Source organism: Cyprinodon tularosa, unplaced genomic scaffold (assembly GCF_016077235.1).
Source record: "Cyprinodon tularosa strain WSP-4 unplaced genomic scaffold, ASM1607723v1 ctg42, whole genome shotgun sequence".
Lineage (NCBI taxonomy): Eukaryota > Metazoa > Chordata > Actinopteri > Cyprinodontiformes > Cyprinodontidae > Cyprinodon > Cyprinodon tularosa.
Genome location: NW_024039141.1, coordinates 91,137 through 103,421, shown reverse-complemented (window position 1 = coordinate 103,421; position 12,285 = coordinate 91,137). Strand labels below are relative to the sequence as shown.

General features: G+C 38.9%; 1 protein-coding gene across 1 annotated transcript; it reads right to left on the bottom strand.

Moving 5' to 3' along the window:
- Positions 1-5,241: 5,241 nt before the first annotated feature.
- si:dkeyp-72g9.4 lies at positions 5,242-8,575 on the bottom strand. Its single transcript, XM_038299063.1, has 3 exons — positions 8,397-8,575; positions 7,603-7,649; positions 5,242-6,562 (listed from the first exon to the last, which is right to left on the bottom strand). Exon 3 carries the CDS (start codon positions 6,558-6,560, stop codon positions 5,850-5,852), a length of 711 nt encoding a protein of 236 aa, XP_038154991.1. The 5' UTR covers positions 6,561-6,562; positions 7,603-7,649; positions 8,397-8,575; the 3' UTR covers positions 5,242-5,849.
- Positions 8,576-12,285: the final 3,710 nt, after the last annotated feature.

Sequence of the window (12,285 nt, the reverse complement as noted above, 5' to 3'; positions counted from 1 at the left end):
TTTTTGTTTGAATTCCTTATTTGGCCTTTTAACAAAATATGTAAAAAGAAAAAACAGAAATAAATTTTTGATATTAATAATTTATTACTATGTGATAAGTCAAGATTATTTTTTGTTTAGTCTTCTACGGGCTGTTATCAGGTGTATCTGATTGTGTACTATCGGATTTTTAGCAAAGTTTTTACCATTAAATTATGCAAAAGGTGTCAGATGCAAAACATTTCAGAAACCGTATGTATCAAATACGATACATTTGGCATTATAGGGTTAAAGACCTAGGACTTGCTTTACCCCGGTAGTAGGAATTCCAGGGAATACATCAAGCAGCTGTTTTTATTACTCTGAAAGGCCCATTATACCAGGTTGAAAAAGTTGCACCAAACCTTCAGTCCAGCAAGTGGCCACTGGACTAAACAACACTTAACTGGTTTTACCCTTTACTCCTAGTGGCATTTAGATTAATTATAACACACTGTTTACTCCCTTTAGAGGATGTGATATTTTGTTTTCGTTGTCTCAGCTCATAAATAATAATTAATGCTTTAAAGTTATGCAGTAATTAAACCAATGACTTTAGAAGCACAGACATTATATGGTTTCGTTTGGAGATGCAGGTGAAGACATTCTGGGTTCTAGTACAGCTTTTTGTGACATATTGAACTGAAGGAAGTGTTTACAGGCTATGCTTTTACAACAATTTGTACTTTTTTAATGATATATTTACAATTCACTTTACAAGTATAGATTATTTTCAATTTTAATTTCAGTTACATAATAGGATTAAGTTATGGTGACCAGACAATTCTTTTAAAGTCCCCTGCTGCCTCTGATTAGGACACAGAGGGTCAAAAGAGCACCTTATGTGCTGGATGAGGGGATTTTTTTTTTATTAGACATTCATATTAAGTATTATGAAGGATTTGATATCTACAGAGACTGCAGAGATCAACAGCTGAGGTGGGAAACTCTGTCCATAGGGCAACAATCTGTCGTATACTGCCAAATTCTTGCCTTTTTGGAAGAAAGACATTTCTTTAAGATCTCCATTAAAAGTCTTATTTAACATTTGCCATAAGCCACTTGGGAGACACAGTAAACTCCCTTTCTTCATTGGGGAAAGGGAAGATAGTTAAGATCAGTGGGGAGGTGGATGGAGCTAAATACAGGACCATTCTGGAAGAAACCCTGTTGGATTCTGCAAAAGACCTGAGAATGGGAATGAAGTTCATCTTCCAGAAAGACCATGATCCAAAACATAAAGTAAAATCTACAATGGAATGGTTCACAAATGAACATATCCAGATGTTAGAATGGCCAAGTCAAAGTCCAGACATGAATCCAATCGAGAAACTGTGGAAATAACTGAAAACTGCTTTTCCCATACTCTCTCCATCCAAAACTCACCAAGCTCCAGCTATTAGCAGGTAGAATGGGTGAAATGTTCAGTCTCTCGATGTGCAAAACTGATAAGACATACCGCAAGTGACTTGCAGCTGTAATCATAGCACAAGGTGGTACTACAAAATATTAACTCAAGGGGGCTGAATAATTTTAGACGCCCAATTTTACACCCAGTTTTTTATTTGTAAAACAAAAAAAATCCAATATATGTCGTAATTTCATGACTGTGTCCTACTTGTTGATCGTTCACAAAGTATTACAATTTTATATTTCTATGTTTGAAGCCTGAAATGGGGCAAAAGGTTGAAAAGTTCAAGTGGGGGGCGAATACTTTCGCATCAAACAAGAGGCCAAAACTCGGCAGAAAAAAACCTGAGAAAGCCTCTTTTCAAAAGTTGATAACTGAATACATCCCCAATCTCTGTCAGATCCTCATATCCTACCTTTTAATTAGTAATATTGAAGTTATTAAAGTTGTTTGTATTAAATGGTATATCTGTTTTTAGTTTTCTATAGATTTTGTAGGCTTGCTTTTTTGTAAAGTTATTATAGAATTACATGTCAAACATATTGTTCAGAAACATAAAAGAGTACTTAATTAATGGAACATGAATGATTATTACAATACTGTACGTAATTAACTTTAAATTGGACTAATTCACTGTTAAACAACCCAAAACTGTATGTTTAGAATCTCCACAGGAAACAAATAAGAGGCTTACTTAATTGCTGTATTTACGTTGTCTTACTGGCACCACTAGATGAAATACACATTTCAAGTTTAAAACAAAGTTAAATTTTTTCTTTTAACATGTAAAATTGTACCAGCTGCAGGTATGATCTATCTATAAACACTTTTGTGAACTTAAGGACCTTTGAATGTATGTTTTTAGCCACTTTAAAGGCTTTCCTTTTTGCACTGATCTGAACCTTCCACATCAATGCCTTTCGCACCATGTCTCCCCTACAGTGTTTACATTTTGATCACTGCTGCACTTCATAAATTGATTTCTTTTTTTATTTCATTGCTGCTCATTTATCAGAAAAGTTGTATGTATCAAAATCTCAAAATCTCAGCTTTCCACAAAATGACAGTAAAGGTTGTCTAATTCTAAGTCTGAGGTTTTCACTAAACAAACCGTTGTATATTTTTCACATCTTGATATAAATCCACATTAAAGGTCAGAATGGTTACCATTTGTTTATACTTAGAACATTTTGTTATAACTGTGGCTTAGATTAAACCCTCTGCTCTCTGTTTAATCTGATGAGGCAGAGGATGCTTAAACCTCCATCATATTTCTCACTAGGTGAACATAGGGTGACAAGCTGTAACTTAAAATAAGCCTATTATTCATTTTCTACTGATATGTTGATTCTTGGTAATCCTACTACTCCTAGTTCCTGTGCACCCTCACCAGGCTCCCCCTTTTGTTTTTCCTCTATGTGTTCTCTGTAATGGACCCTGATTGATCCTGTTCGGGTTGACAGTTATGCCTCTGCTTAATTGTGCAGTCGTGTTGCAGCATGTACACAAATTGTCATGACTCAGAACAAAGGGACCCAGCATTCAGGCAAGACAGACAGTGGGATAACTTCAAAGGAAACAGAGAAAATGTTTAATGACAATACAACAAAATATTTACATCATATTCAAATAGATAGAAACAAGAACTATGAGAAATAAATATTCAAAGATCTATGTACTTTTCACCTGGCGCTTTATCCAAAAATAACCAGTATGCAATGAAATATTTGCTTTGCAATATAATTTAGAAGAAGAAGAAGGTTTAGTATGACCTCTTGTGAGCTGGCAGAAATAAAATCCTGGTAGTTAGACGAAAGGAATTTTCAGGCTTGGCAGAGGATGATCAGCCACACATGGTTTATTAAGTGGTGAGAGCAGGAAGAGCCATACTGCTGAGAGCCAGGCATCAGCGTGGAGCGTAAAGCTCAGTTATTCGCACACAAAGATGCATTTCTGCACAAGCACAGCTGGAAGAGCAGAGTTTGTCAGAGCTGAGCACGCACTACCGGATGGTTGTAGGTTATTTTCATCCCTGCCGCTGCTGCCATGGTCCATCTTTGGTCATGCAAAATGTGCACCGCCGCACAGCAGGTGAGCGGCATGACAAAGTAGGACGTAGCTTCACGGCTGATACTGCTTAGCTGATTACAGCACAATGATGCATTTTAAACATCTGACAGACCACCCGCTAGCTTGTGTTTCTTCACACTACACTTGAAGGATGAACTGATGGATGGACACACGGACATACATAGACGGTTCCCGTGGGTCCTTTAAAATCTTTGAAAGTTTGGAAATTTGAAAACATAATTTTAAGCCCCTTTAAATTTTTTTGAGAGTACTTGAATATTTTTTGGTTCGAAATTTCACACTTGTGACCACCACTGTCAACAAGTTTGTTTTGTTTTTTCTTTTTTCGTCAGACACTGCATTCTTATTGTTCCTCTACATTGTGAGAATACTTAGCATGTTCAAAACAGCAGATGCATCAGTGTGTGCAATGTTCTTGTGGGTGGCTCTGTGGGTTGCCAGTCCCGTTGAATCACTCATCCAGTCGGTGCATAATGCAATGCCTGGACAACACAAATTTCAGGATGCATGGCTTGCCAAGGAAAGCTATGCTGAGTGGTTGTCACAGTACCGCCGAATATTACATTGTGTCATGTGCAGAGCTTGCCTCACATGGATTAGTCAAAAGCAGTCGTTTTGAATTTTAGGAAGATTTCCCATGAGAATATAACTGTTTGGAGTCAATATTTGGAGACTTTGGGGTTTTTTTTCAGTAAAAATGTTGTTATTTGTTTTTTTGTTTTTTTTACTGTGATTGCAACATGTGTATCCTTCTAACACAATGGAGTTTTTTTTTTCTTTTCAGAAGCTCTTTTGTCACATTTCTCTCAAAAAAGTGTCCATTACAAAACCTTTTGAGCTTATACTTTTTTTTTTTTTTTTCATCATAATACATTTCAATGAGACTACCTCATAAAACCAGGGTGCTATTAACAGTTTGTAAATGAGTTTGGATTATTCTCCTCAAATTCATCATTTCATACATTTAAGCAGGTAAACCTTTGAGGTTTTGGCTGTCAAACTTTTATTTATTTACACCTATATAACACCAGTGAGCAGTTAAAGCATATAAGACCTTTTGAGGAATAGACCTTTTTTATAAGTTCTGTTAAATAAATTTAAAGCTTCAACAAATGCATTATCTAACCATCACTGGAGATGTTTTAAATAGTAAATAGTAGTATAAGCTGTGATTACTGTCAGTAAGATAGATAGATAGATAGATAGATAGATAGATAGATAGATAGATAGATAGATAGATAGATAGATAGATAGATAGATAGATAGATAGATAGATAGATAGATAGATAGATAGATAGATAGATAGATAGATAGATTTCTCAATTAAAAGCACATGTCTGCCCTCTTGTGGATCATACATAAAAATTGACTAAAATGAATTACAGACCTTTCTTCCTAATGGTAACTTAGCTTATTTTCATTCGGTGATGGCAATAGTGGACTGTTGAGGCCCTCATTTTCAATTTTTATGGATTTTTTTTTTGTCATTTAGGAGCTGAAGAGCAACAAATGGACCACATCTTGCCTGTGTGGGTTAGCTGCTGTCATCTGTGCGTAGTCCATCTTCCTCCACACCTATGTTTACCAGCACATGATCCCACCACAGTTACCATAGAAACTCTACTGCTCGGCACCAGGCGCAGCCAAGAGCAAGGTTGTTGTTGAGGGGTTTCCGCAGGCAAGACTGTGCAATGATGTGGCTGGCAGGAAAAATCACTGACTGCATATCAAAAAATGAGTTTATTTATTGATTTACAGGTAATTGCTGTAATATGTAAAACAGCCTTCACAGATTGGTTCATGTTCATTTATTTTTAAGATCACCATCAAAAATGGAGAAGATGAAACATTGAAATAGCAAAACAATATTTCTTTTTCTCTGTATGCTTCAAAGATGTATTTGTAGATATGCTAGTGGTCTAAACTATTTAGGGCCATGTTGCATTTATTTAAGAAAAGTAAAAAATAAGTTATAATCTTAAAAAAAAAAATGCATATTGATTTATTTATAGGAATTCATAATTAGCTCCTATAAATGAATTTATCTTTAAATGCTTTATATTACGTCAGTTGAGTGTGTACACAATCACTGGCAAAATAAATAACAAGTTGGGGTGCTTGGTTGGATTTTGGGTGATCAGAAGCTGCTATCACATCCTCTGACAACCTTCAGCTGACTCTGCTCAGCATGTCTCAGCTCAGGAAAGAAAAGATAACTTTTTTTCTTTCAGGAATGCCCCAGTCAATGCACCTGTGCTCCCTAGACCTCAGCAATAGCAGGCAGCATACAGGCCCGCTGACGCGCCTCCCTCCATGCTGACCTACATTCTCAAATCCACTGGGAGATGAAGGACTGTTGGGTGGCTTGATTCAATTTTTCTGCTTCTGCTCCTTTGTCCACTTGATCACCTCTCCTGGCTTCTGACCTGGTTAAGCTGTATCCTGGAGGGTACACTGAGGTGTGAGTTTTGCAAATAATTTCATGGGAACTACTCCCACGCTGAAACTGTAAATCTGTGGTTGAAGTGTTGGGGATGCTGTTTGATCTCCTCCGAGCTTCGCCTTCCATGATGTCCCCACGTTGCCTCGCCAGTTGCCCCTTAGCGATTGCTTTCCTCACCCTTCCTGATAGGGCCAGGAGGTTGTTTTGGTTTCCATAAAGATACTCAAGTGGATCAGAGTTGCAGCACATCAGCTCTCCATCCAGTTTCTTCTCCTCCACTGGCAGGAGGTCAGTGCCACTGGTTTCCTCCTTCAGACTGAACTCCAGCGGAGACAAAGCAGTCCCGATAATTCTCTGTTCTACAGCATTCTGCTGAAATGCATGGAGATTTGGGGGGAATACATCTCCGGTTGGGAAGGTGGGACGGGCCAGGTGGCAGATGGAGAGAAAGTAGTCCTCAGATGAAATACCCTGGCTGTTGTCGGCGAAGTGCAATGTGTTAGCTTCATTTAGGTCCTTCACTCTTTCCTCCATGCCCTCTCTGATTGTGGGAAGCATAGCTCTTCTCTTGTTTAGCAGTCTGGACCTCAGCCTCATGGCTGAAAGACAGAGGAGGGAAATCATTTTAAATTCAAAACCTTAGATGTACATCTAGGACGCAAAATCTTTGAAAGATTTCTTAAAAACCTAATAAAACAAAACGTTTTTTAACATATGATATTCATGACAGGAGTTTAAAACATTTGGATCAGACAAGTGTAGTTTTAGATTATTATTTTTCTTATTTTGAGAAAGGACACCTGAATTTAAAGAATGCAGTCGGTGCAAAAACCAATCAAGCGGGTTTGACGGGTCTTTACTTTGAGATTTATGCTGTTATTGCAACATCATCAAGCGTCGCTTTGGGAATTTTTAGGGCCAACAGCTCAAACCGATACGGCTCAGAGCTGCTGGACACAGAACCTTCCTCCCTTCCTGCAATTTCCTCTGCCTGTGGTGAAGACGGTGAAGAGGAATCCTCCGCCTCATACAACAAAACTATCCTCACCGTGATCACTTTCCGTGTTTGTGTTGCTGTTACTACCAGTGTCATTGCCACTGTAAGTCACAGTCAGGACCACAGCAACCCTTTACTTGTTTATTTCTTTTGGAGCATAGATTAAAGTGACTCCACTTATTTTGACTGTGCCTTTGGCCCATCCGTGTATGTTCGCTCTCGAATCACTGACTCAAACTCAACCAAAGTGTGGGATAATCCCCGTTGCCTGCGTCCCTTTTTTTTGCTTCCACTCAACTTTCGAGGCTTAAGATGATGTACATTTTGCAGTTTCATAGATATACCAGTCCACTGCCCTGTCATATAATGCATGCACTTTATTGCATTTTGTACATTTGACTTACTTCTAATACCATTTGAATAAAACCCCAAATAATTTTGGTCAAAATTACAAAGAGCCAGGGTGGATGTTTTAAGAGTTATATGTGATCCAAAAGCCACATCCCTTGTTAAAGTTACCTATATAATCTACGTAAATTATAATCTAGCTTCATAATGTATTTATTGCTTTAATGTTTCCACCCCCGAACTACCTGAATCTTTGGACATGAATACAGCGTGTGTATGAGGTTATCTTCATACCTCAATCTGCTGCTCCACTCAGACCTGGCCTAAATGACTAGCTGGGACTGTAATAAAGAAAAACAAAGAAGTATTAGTATTTTCCTAAAAAAATATCAAACATAGTCAGGTCTATTTCACATATAAGTTACAAAGCTTTGCAGATTAACAATGAATTAAAAATAATATACTTGTTTGGGAGATCTTTTTGTTTTTGTTTGCTTTATTTTGAACCTTATTTTCCCTCATCAGGCTAATGTGGTTTTCCAGTGACATAATCTAGAAGTTGCTCACATAATTCAGAGCAGTTTGGAGCCTGCCTTTTTTATTCCAATAGCCATCAACTGACTGCATCAATCAAGCCAAGCAAACAAGCCTCCCTCTCTCTCTGTCTCTCATCTCCCTCGTTTTAAGCATCATGCCGCTGCTTACTCTGGAGCTGCAGACCAAACAAAACCGATCCTAGCTGGATAAACAGACTATTTTAAATCTCCATCTCAGTCATGTCAAAAATATGTCTCAGAATGTATCAGTCAGTATTTTTGCCTTTAACCTCATGCAAAGCTCACAAAATATATTTGTTTTAACCTTCGTGGCCAAATATAGAGAAGCGCCTCAAACCACAAAACACCAACCTCTCCCAGATTCCTTACAAGGTGTAACCAGGGCTAAATATAAATCCCTCCTTTGATACACAACATCTAAAAATGGCTCCACGCTCGGAGCTCAGAGCTGAAGCAGAAAATAGTGCCTTTTAAACACATGCATTTCTATTCACAATGCTGTATTGATGCCAGCTTTGCCTTCATACTCACCTGCACACAGACGGCAGGCGTTGGTTTGTCTATAATCCTTTGTCTTTGTTGCAGTTGTAACTAAATTTGTCTGTTTTTGTCTTATTAAAGCTTCTGTGTTTGAATCCAACAATGCTGCTCTGAAGCATCAGCTGTCTCTGAGCAGAGACAGTCTGAATGGAGATTTATCTCCTCCACACATCACTCCTCCTCCTCTTCGTCTTCCTCCACCTCCTCCTCCTCCTCACTTTAACCCCCCTCCCTCCATAGCTTACTTTTGGTTTGCCCTCCTTCCCTAATTCTAAAAATAGGCACACCATCCATTTTCTCAGCTCCAGCGCTGACTCTGATTGTAATGATGGAGGGAAGTAAAATAGAGGCAAGGAAAAAGGAGGGAACATGGGGGAAGAAAGGAAATAAGCTGAACATTTAAACAAGAGAATGTTGTGGTTGTGTTTTAGTAAACATATTCATCTACCTAATTAGATGAATTTTTATGCAAATAAAACATACAGCCAGCAAAGCTTTAAAAACATCCACTTCATGTTTTCAGTTAAGTAAACTCAAAATGTCGATTAGTCGACGTGCAGGTGAGAGCTGTGCACATGTCTGCTTTGCCTGAGGGAGTGTTTTCAAAATACAACTGCAAAGTGGAAATATATAAGAGGACTGCGAGTCTCAATATATGGCACATGACTCACCCATTCCCCTTCAGACATGCATTTTTCTCTCCTTTAACACTGACATAAGCATCACTGTACTTTCACAGAGCTAAAGTCAATTGCAAAAGTTTGACCTGAATCTTAAAGCTGCACACCTCATTGCATTTATTAAGATTTTATAATGGACCAAAATACTGTACTGTATAACAAGCACTGTTTAAATTTTCTATTAAATAGACAGAAATTTGGCTACTATATAGGCCTTTGCTCAGATAGATGCAGCCAAAGATAATTCTTGAAGAAAACCTCCTAGACGCTGCAAAAGACTGTAGACTGGGGCAGGGGTCTATCTACCATCAGTACAAGATTTAACGCAGAGAGTGTGAAAGGAAATGTTTAGATCGCAGTCTAGTCTTAAAGTTAAAGGGAAGGATTTTTGCGAATTTTTGAAAAGACCCACTCTCTCCACTTTAGAAAAAGAAATGCACATGCACAACCCTGAGAGGGAACGCCTATTAAACATTTGCTATTAAACATTTGCAGGAGCCCAATTCTCCTCGTGCACGCTCTGTTTAAAAGTTGTTGTTTGCATCGTTCATGCAAGCTGACTTTCCAAAAGAAAATTTGCATTTTTCCACGATGTCAGACTCTCCAAGTGAAAATATATTTAGGACAAAGAATCAAGAAAGAAAGTGAGAAAGATGGGCTTCAATGACTGGCTGAAATTGTAGCTCATCACACATATGCACCTGAAAGTGCTCAGGCACAGAATGATTGACAATTAGGAGGACCACTTATATTGATGATCCACCTGGAAGAAGAACATCCTCCACTACACATTTAAACCCAGCTGAAGATTCATGGCAAATACTTAAAATAGTTGTTTTTTTTATCCAATTGGACTGAAATTGGTCTATCAAGTAAAGCTGGTGGAGATGTACCCTAAAAGATTGTTTTACAAGGTATTCATAGAGGGAACATGTACACGATGCACTTTGTTACTACTTTTGAAAGGTAATGTATGCAACCCACATCAAACGCACCTCAACAGAGAAATTGGTTTCCTTTTAGAAACCTTTTCAAGCTTTTTGTTTGATCCTATGTTCTTTTAAAACACAAACAGATATTAGAAATGTATCACTTTGATGCATACCATCATCAAATGTTATTCATTGCATCATGTTGTCTATGGAAGGTGTGGGAGGGTGCTGCATGGTCAGTTGCTGAGGACGCTGCACGTTAACCAAGAATGACAAGAGTGTGGTTATGTTAAAGAGGTCATGCAGAAATCAGTGTAAATACAACGCGCAAACTGGCGAGGCATGAAAACAGATCCCCAACTGCAGAAGTAAATGCAGTCCAACAGAGTACTAACTCACAACGGTTGAGTGCAGGGACATGCTAACACACTTTTCTCATGGAATCCTCATAAAGTCTGCAAAAAAATAAAAAATACACAAAAAATTAGTTGGTGGACAAACATAACACTGTCTCATCTGCCTGGCTGTGTGTTTCCTGGACCGGGCACGCTCACACAGCCTGGTTCTGCTGGATGTTTCTTCCTGTTAAAAGAGAGTTTTTCCTCTCCACTGTTGCTACAAGCATGCTTAGTGTGAGGGATTGCATTCGAGTCAAGGAGTCAATGCAATCAACTGGTTTTCCTTAGATAGAAAACTTTGAATAAATTTGACTGTATGATCTGATGAACTGTAAAGTGCCTTGAGGTGACATGTGTTGTGAATAGGCGCTATGTAAATAAACTGAATTGAAATTGAATTAAACTGTTATAAGACAGTAATAAAAGTATTTTTTTGGAATAAGTGCTGAGATAAAGTTGGCTATAGGAGTTTAACTTTGTTCTTTTTGTGGCTCTTTCTCCTTTTTTCTGTGTCTGTCTTTAGAATGCAATCTTATTTAGCTGCAAGTGTCTCCAACTGTGTTGTTGTAAACTGTTTTCAAGTTATGTAAGAATTAGCATGACTGACTGGTTTGCTTGTTTTTTCCATAAAGATGATCACATGGATTCCGCCCGTGCCTCTGACCCAATAAAAAGGGCAGTCATGGGTTTGAATACTCGATCAAGTAGGATTCCTGATCTTTGAAAAAAACTGAAATTCCCCATTCACAAAATTAACAACTAGCATTTGTTGGGCTGACTAAACACAGTAAGATGTTATCCCATTTCAAGTTAATCTTACTCCAAAATGTGAATTATAATTCTTTCAAATTTATGGTCTGGTCTAATTCTTGTAGTTTTTTTTTTGTAAAGTTGTCTTCTAAATAAGTCTATTTTTGCTGACTACACTTTGGGTGCAATTCTAGCTATGAAAACGTATACTGTACATGTAGTATTTGTGAGAAAAACTAGACCTTAGCTGGATTGAATATGGTACCCATATCTAATTAAAGGCCATGGTAATTTTCTACTTTTTATTCTGACAGTTCTCCCTTTTTCCATATCCCTTTCTGCACGTATTTATTTCCACATAATTACAGGATATCACCAGAGGCCACAAGATTCAAATTCCTGTTGTGAGAAATGAAAAAACCCCACATATGTTGGTATTAAAGACACACACAAAAAAACATGTGGGTTTTTATAGATTCTGTGGCAACCGAGAGGTGCGATCCTCTTAAATAAAACCATATAAAACCAAACAGACTGCGGCGATTGTGAGCAGGGCTTTAAAAAGTTTAATTGATTAAAATCCAATAAAAGATAAAAAGAAAGATAAAAACCCAGATGGTGAAGAGCAGCAGAGTCAATGGGCCAGTCTGTTAAAAAGACGCGCACTCGGCGGGTAGGCCTATAGGCTAATGGAGGGCACCGTCCACCCCAGCGCTGGATCCTCGTTCCGGTACGCTGCGCGTGTGGGCCTCTCCAGCATAGCTGGCCTTAGCGAGGTCACCTCCAACACGTGCCTCCACCCCAGCGCTGGATCCTCGTTCCGGCACGCTGCGCGTGTGGGCCTCCAGCGTGCGTCTCTGCGCCTCGCTCCGGTGCGCGTCTCTGCCCCTCGCTCCGGCGGGCGTCTCTGCCCCTCGCTCCGGCGGGCGTCCGGCCGTCAGTCCCCAAACCTCTCCCGCTGCTTCTCTCTCACCCGCTCCGTCCGGCTCCCTCCATGATCGGCCTTCCCATGTCCGGTGTCTCCCCAACCAAACCTTCCCATGTCCGGTGTCTGTCTCTCCAACCAAACAGCTGCCTTTTTAATCAGCGTCCCAGTCGGCACGCTGCTTGGTTGATTGGG

Excerpts from the sequence above, each read along its gene's own strand:
- si:dkeyp-72g9.4 (XM_038299063.1), bottom strand. The coding sequence starts at position 6,560 with ATGAGGCTGAGGTCCAGACTGCTAAACAAGAGAAGAGCTATGCTTCCC.